A 6,535-nucleotide genomic window follows, 5' to 3' on the forward strand; every position below is an offset into this window, starting at 1 on the left:
TGTTATGTCCTCGGTGTGGCTGTGGTTTTTAGGGGCTCAAAGACAAGAAAAGTTGAGAACTACTGGAAAAAAGAAAAATGACAAATGCTTTCACTGCTGCCCTGAGGGAGGCGCTAGAGACGCCCATTTCTAATGAGAATAACGATCAGTTTAATGGGCACAAGAACTGCAATGGATTAGAAATTATGCCTTTATTTGATGAGCAAAAAACATTTAACATGAAGAAATCAAAATAAGTTGTTCTTTCACACAATGGTGTCCGTCCGCTTAAAAGCAAAACACACACACCCACAGTCCTACTGGTATGGACTATCTCAGGCCCAGTTTCTTCTTATCTTTCTGTTTCTTGCGAACCACTTCCATGTTGCGGTCCTTCCACATGCTCTTCCTCAGTTTGATGGGCCGACTACCAACATACCTCCCTGGACAAACAGAATGAGAGGGATTCTGTTATTCATCAGTAAGTTTAACCCCCAACGTTGAAACAAAGACAAACAGGAAGAATCAGAAGTTATCGGTTACGGCTGGTTTAGTGTGGGACTGACCGTTCATCTCCCTCATGGCTCTGACGTAATCGTTTGGATCTTTGAAGCTGACGAAGCCGTAGCCTTTGGTTTTTCCTGTGCGTTTGTCTCTCAACACCTGATGACACAGATGCACAAAAAACTGTAAACCCACTGAGATAGATACTAACCAGCTCTGTGAGCAAAGTCCTCTCACCGAGGAAGACCGTAAGCTGTGGGTGAAAGCACAGGACCTTTGGTTCTGTGCTTTCATTGTACATCTGGGTTATGTACTGTTTATGATCCCCTGTTTGTTATTGTTCGCTACAGAATGAATCCAATGAGCATTGATGATGCAGCAGTAAATGTCATTAATAAATGTCTAATTAGTAAAAACAAGTGTTTACAGCCCAACCTTAGCTTTGAGGAACGACGGGTATCTGCTGAAGGCTCTGGCCAGTATGTCATCATTGACCTCGTTACCAAGGTCACCACAGAATATACGGAAATCGTCTGCAACAAGGAGAAAAAACTGTTACACAAACTTTACAAGTGTTTAAGACATGGACAAGTAACAAATAATCTGCAGCAGGAACACAACTAAACAACAGGAGACGATGTTTACACCCAGCAGCTACAACCCTGGAGCGAGCGCATCACCATGTTCCCCCCTCAGTGGTATTGGTGTTTAGAAAGACACAAACTCAGACATAGCTTGATTGGCTGAATGGAACACACAGATGCTGCAGCCATGTAAGAGGCTAAAGTGGGATTGGTATGGATGATGGTAAAACAACACAGGTCAACATGCTGACATGTGATTGTTAGTGGGTGTTCTTTGATCAGCAGATCACAATTGTTTACTATGGGCAGAGTGCAGAGGGTTTCTGTGAGGGTCCTCAGCTCCCTGCAGTAGCACTGTACCTGATTCCCACTCCAACAGACTGGGGTCCTCCCAGCTCGTCCCAGCTGCTGTACGGATACACTTCTTCATTTTGTCCGACTTCCCCTTCTTTTTGTCCTCTGGTGCACTTTCCGCAGGCTGCAACAAACACATACACACGTCAAATTATGTGTTTTGTTCTTCTGAGTGAAGATGTTCTGGGTGAACCTCACGATACAGATCGTACACGTACCTCAGAGTGGGAGGGCTCCGGCTCTGGCATGTTGGGTCCAATGGATGAGCTGTCGTCACTCTCCTTCCTGTCCAGTAGACCTGCTGCCCTCACTGCAGCCTGCTGCTCTGCAACCCGGGCTGCCAGCTCCTCCTGGGAGAACCACATCACACAGACTCAGAGAGGCTAACAAATAGCTGCCCCACCCTCTTTCAATGTCAGTGTCAAACAATGGCCCCAAAACCCACTGTTAATAATTCATTATTCATTTTACACAGTTAGTACAGTCAGATGTTTCCCCATTGTCCTCATACACATCACAAAATACTCTATAAATCAAAATTCATGTAACCATACCGTCACTTGTGTTCAAACAGAAATATACAGGAAACACCAGAGACATTAATAACAGGAGGCGAGAGACCATACATGTAGCAGAGCACATGAACATCTTTTTGGAAAATAACAATATAAATACCATTCTGGCTTGTCGCTGAGCTCTGACGTCAATTCTTTTATGTCCAACTGGGGCAGGAGGAGCAGAGTATACAGTCGGTGCCGCCTGGATAATCGACTGCGTTGGTTTGACAGGAGGCAGAGGTCCGTGTCTTGGGCTCGGGCCTGACACCATCATATCACCGACCTGAGTGAGACACACGGCAACTTTAAATCAATCAAATGGAATTGGTATTGTCAAACATGGAATGGAGGTGTATCACCTAATGGAGGTGTATCAATGTTTCAATTATTTATAAATAAATACATGAAGGGAGCAGCAAAGACAGTTGTAATGATAAGGTTGGTCACATTAATCACAAGATAATTAATGAGTAAAACAATAAGCAATTATGTCAACACAGAGAGAAGGTTGTCTCATTATAACTAAGATCTACTGATTATATGACAATCAGACCAGCCCCCAGCCCTGTTACATCTCTTGGCTCTGACCTGAGGTGGGCCAGCCATGTGGTGGATGGGCTGAGAAGGACCCTGTTGTGTCTGGACCTGCATTGAAGGAGGGAGCATCATGGGAGGAGGTGGAGGAGGCCGGGGCATCGGAGGCGCTATTGGAGGACCACGCATCATATGCATCCTCGGACCAACTGACAACAGGACAATAAACATATGAACCCAGAAAGACGATAGTCTGGCTGAAACCAATATTAGATTTATTGGTTGTCATACCATAACATCAACTCAATATTTTTCAAATTCAACTGCCTACATAGGGGGTTGAATACCCACCCTCAGCCGGACACATCAAATAGCACTTTATAAGACAATAAACTGAAACATAACCAATAATGCTTTTAAAATCCCAAAAGCAAACTTTCCTGAAGAAAAGAAAAACCCCATCTGACCTTACTATAAAGAAAAAAAGAACATTTCTGCACTAACTTTTTTAAGGGGGAATAATGCTAGTAATGATAAACCAGTAAACTAGTAGTCTGCTGGTAACTTACCAGGCCTCTGCAAGATATGTGGGACGAAGGCTGGTCTCAGCATGGGAGGAGGAGGTGGAGGAGGACGTACTGAAGGGAAAGACAGACACAAGTCACACAGAGTGTTACATAAGTGTAAAGTTAGTGTAAACACCTGAAGAACCCAGCATGACAGCTTTGTTATTTATACACACACTATATGTTTCTGGACAGAAGCAGAAAAACACAGAGCAAAACCTCTCATCTCAACTACAATGAACCAACCTAAAGTATAAAAACAATTGTATATTAGGAAACACTGGTCGATATATCGATATGTGTAGCTTTAGGGGTTTGAAAGTAATTGGACACTTGATGAGACAATTGTTTGCTAAGCACCAGAGACGGGGAGACTTGTGACAACCGAGGGAGGGATGAATGAAGCTAAATGGAGAGGAGCTTGAAGAGAACCAGGCCCAGTCCCCAGTTCACAGAGACGTCTCATCCGGTCTGAGCCAATCTGACAGGATGATTGTGATAAGCAGTGACGCTTGAAGAGAACAAACCAAGAACTCTGGAAGCTATAAGTGGCTTCTAAATAGTACTGAATTAAAAGTATGATTGCAAACAACAGATTTCAGTTTCAGAGTTTAATTAAAAAAAATAAATTAAGTAAAAACATGTTTGTATAGGTTATTGAGTGTAGACTGACAGGGAGAACGGCAAATTCATTCATTTAAAATTAAAAACGAAAATAATAAATATTTGTATCAATCAAATCCATTAGATGACAGTATTATAAAAAGCCTATGTAGTATATTCCCTAAGCTAATAGATATCCATAGCACAGTTACAAACCATAAATGGTATGTTAATATCCAGCTAATGATTCTTTCTAGCATAGGTATAGATCATAATGACATGTTAATATCTTAAGGCGCCTTGAATCTTAAGTTCAGACATTTAAGTATTATCTCCAGATGTGTTCAGTGTGTTTCTCCTTGTTTGAACTATCCTTGAACTGCCTATGGAATAATAAGAGGAGAGATGGTTTTCAGCGGGTCCTTAAATCTTAAGGTACGACACATTCCCAAATTTAGGCAGAAGGCCCGGTTGTGTGACGTCATTTTATCTCTAGGTTTGTGGTAAACAACTCCCCTATATAACGCCTTACCTTGCAGAGTCAAGGCGGATTTTCACCATTTGGCTGTGTGTTATCTCCGAGTCTCTAGAGCTCGTCCTGACCTGTAATACTCTTGTGTAATAAACATTATACTTGTAAGTACTGGGTCCGCGTCTCCTCTCTTCGAACACCGACTTCAACAAGACACTACTGCGGGAAAGATACTATACCTAAAACCTTAAATAAGCCTGAATGATGTTGTACAGTTTTGAATACATGGTTTATCTTACTGCCAAAACCTGGGTAGTGTATATGTGCGAGAGTTTGTGTTCACCTGGTCCCAAGAAGACAGGAGGTGGAGGACCAACAAAATTAGCAGCTCTGGCATCTAATGTCTGCTGGACCTGTGAGAGGAGACAGACAAGAGAGCATTTGGAATGAGCTGCCATACTGCATGACTTTAACTGATTAATACCATCTCATTAAGACAAAGGGTACATTTGCTGCATAGCATTTGATTGTCCACTTGCTCATGTAAAATAGTACAAACCTGTCTGTAGGTGTTGGTGCCTATAATGGATCGCATAATTGGAACGGCCAGAGAAACAGGTACTCCCTCCATAGCTGGTGGGCTTCCTGACACTGGACCACCAAGAACCTCCTGCTCGAACCTACAGCAGGAAAAGTAAAGACACACACTGACATGAGAACAGTCCAAAGATTACGTTTTGAAGTAAGTCTAATAGTTGGATCTGGACCATTTGGGACTGAACTGATTGTTAAAGTGGAGTATGACTGATAAAACCAGAAGTAACAATAGAATGGCAGACACTTTGCAGTTTTCCACCAGGGTAAAGGATTAGTGGTTTGGAAAAGACAGTATTTGAACGCAGCCCAGATTCTTGGAGCGGCTGTACTCACAGAGCCATCTCTGCCTCCATCTCCTTCAGACGCTCCTCTCCTGACTTGAGCGCCATGCTGCGAGACAAAAACACTGATCAGAGAACAGCCAGACACTCAATCCAGTTTCAATGCAAAACAATACAACTCAAGTTGTTGATACATCAGAAATATCAGTTCACTGACTGTGAATTCTTCTTGGTGGTATCCCACACTAGGTTTTGCACTTAAAACTACCAATCGCTACAGTTGTCTCTATGTTAAACATTAATATATCTACTTTCAGATATCTTTAATCTTTGGGGCTTTTGGATGCATTTTACTCTATGTTGTGTTGAGTTTCCTCTAAACCTTGAGTCTGAATAATACAACTCCTCATCATCAGAACAGTTTCGTCTCAAACTGCTCCACTATTGATATTTGAGCTGTAAACATAAGGCTACATTAGGTCGTTGAACTGATTTACAGTGGGAAATAACCTGATCTCTTTCTAACCTACAATGAGTCGTAAACCTTTCTCAATCCTGATAACGATCCACACTCACCTTCATGTATGGTTCAGCCGCTTTGGATAGAAACGCTCAACTCTCGTTAAGTTAACCGGACTTTTCGGAAATGTTAGCCAGGAGCTAGCGATAGCAACTAAGCTAGCTCTACTACTGTATCGGCCAGCTAGCCGCTAACCTGCTAACACTGGTGTTGACTAACGTGGCTCTGTAGCGACGGAGAGTTAATAAGAAGCTACAGTGCGAACCGAGGAAACACTGGACTCATAGTTACTTTAACAACAACACACAGCTTTTAAAATACAGTCAATGGTTGTAATTGTGCGATGAGTAATGGCGCTTCCGACTTCCTCTTTGTAAACCGGCATTACTGCCACCTACTGCACTGGAGGAGCGGCAGCACCACTGCACACAGACCAGCTCACGTCCCGACTGGTGGGTTTTCTATAACACTTCAAAAAAGAAAAATCAGCCTGAAACATGCACAGGTCGCTTTCTGTAGTCATTTCATCAACTGAATTTTTTTTAATGTATCTACATATGCTTCTACTCTACACATTATGTGTATGAACATTACTTCCCAAAAAGTATTTTTGCATTGCCCAATCTATTTTTGCACTGTTCCCGTTTGCACTACTCTTATCTTATCTACCTTGTGCCCTGACTGTTTGAATACTTATGTTGTGCTACTTATATGTTTGAGCGTGTTAGTTATATACTGAATGCTTGCTTACATGATGTCTTAACACACGGGATTAGAGAGAATTGGCATTTATGATCAAATTGATCTTCACTGTACCATTGTGGTAAGATACTGTAACGTGTCAGTGGATATACTCTTGCAGTGCAGTTTTCTGCTGTTTTCTGATCCAGAGAGAGAGAGAGAGGAGCGAGAGAGAGAGAGAGAGAGAGAGAGAGAGAGAGAGAGAGAGAGAGAGAGAGAGAGAGAGAGAGAGAGAGAGAGAGA

General features: G+C 42.3%; 1 protein-coding gene across 1 annotated transcript; it reads right to left on the minus strand.

The window, feature by feature from the left end:
- Positions 1–172: 172 nt before the first annotated feature.
- Positions 173–5,942, minus strand: rbm42 (RNA binding motif protein 42). The gene is made up of 12 exons (XM_053431930.1): positions 5,608–5,942; positions 5,084–5,140; positions 4,713–4,833; positions 4,497–4,566; positions 3,082–3,150; positions 2,567–2,721; positions 2,097–2,261; positions 1,640–1,771; positions 1,428–1,545; positions 919–1,016; positions 546–642; positions 173–422 (listed from the first exon to the last, which is right to left on the minus strand). Exons 2-12 carry the CDS (start codon positions 5,137–5,139, stop codon positions 310–312), a joined length of 1,194 nt encoding a protein of 397 aa, XP_053287905.1. The 5' UTR covers position 5,140; positions 5,608–5,942; the 3' UTR covers positions 173–309.
- Positions 5,943–6,535: the final 593 nt, after the last annotated feature.

The sequence above is a fragment of the Pleuronectes platessa genome, chromosome 10 (assembly GCF_947347685.1).
Source record: "Pleuronectes platessa chromosome 10, fPlePla1.1, whole genome shotgun sequence".
Taxonomy (NCBI): Eukaryota; Metazoa; Chordata; class Actinopteri; order Pleuronectiformes; family Pleuronectidae; genus Pleuronectes; species Pleuronectes platessa.

Excerpts from the sequence above, each read along its gene's own strand:
- rbm42 (XM_053431930.1), bottom strand. The coding sequence starts at position 5,139 with ATGGCGCTCAAGTCAGGAGAGGAGCGTCTGAAGGAGATGGAGGCAGAG. Across the intron at positions 2,262-2,566 it reads ACATGGCTGGCCCACCTCAG|GTCGGTGATATGATGGTGTC; the intron begins GTCAGAGCCAAG and ends TGTCTCACTCAG. Across the intron at positions 1,017-1,427 it reads TCTGTTGGAGTGGGAATCAG|ACGATTTCCGTATATTCTGT; the intron begins GTACAGTGCTAC and ends TCCTTGTTGCAG.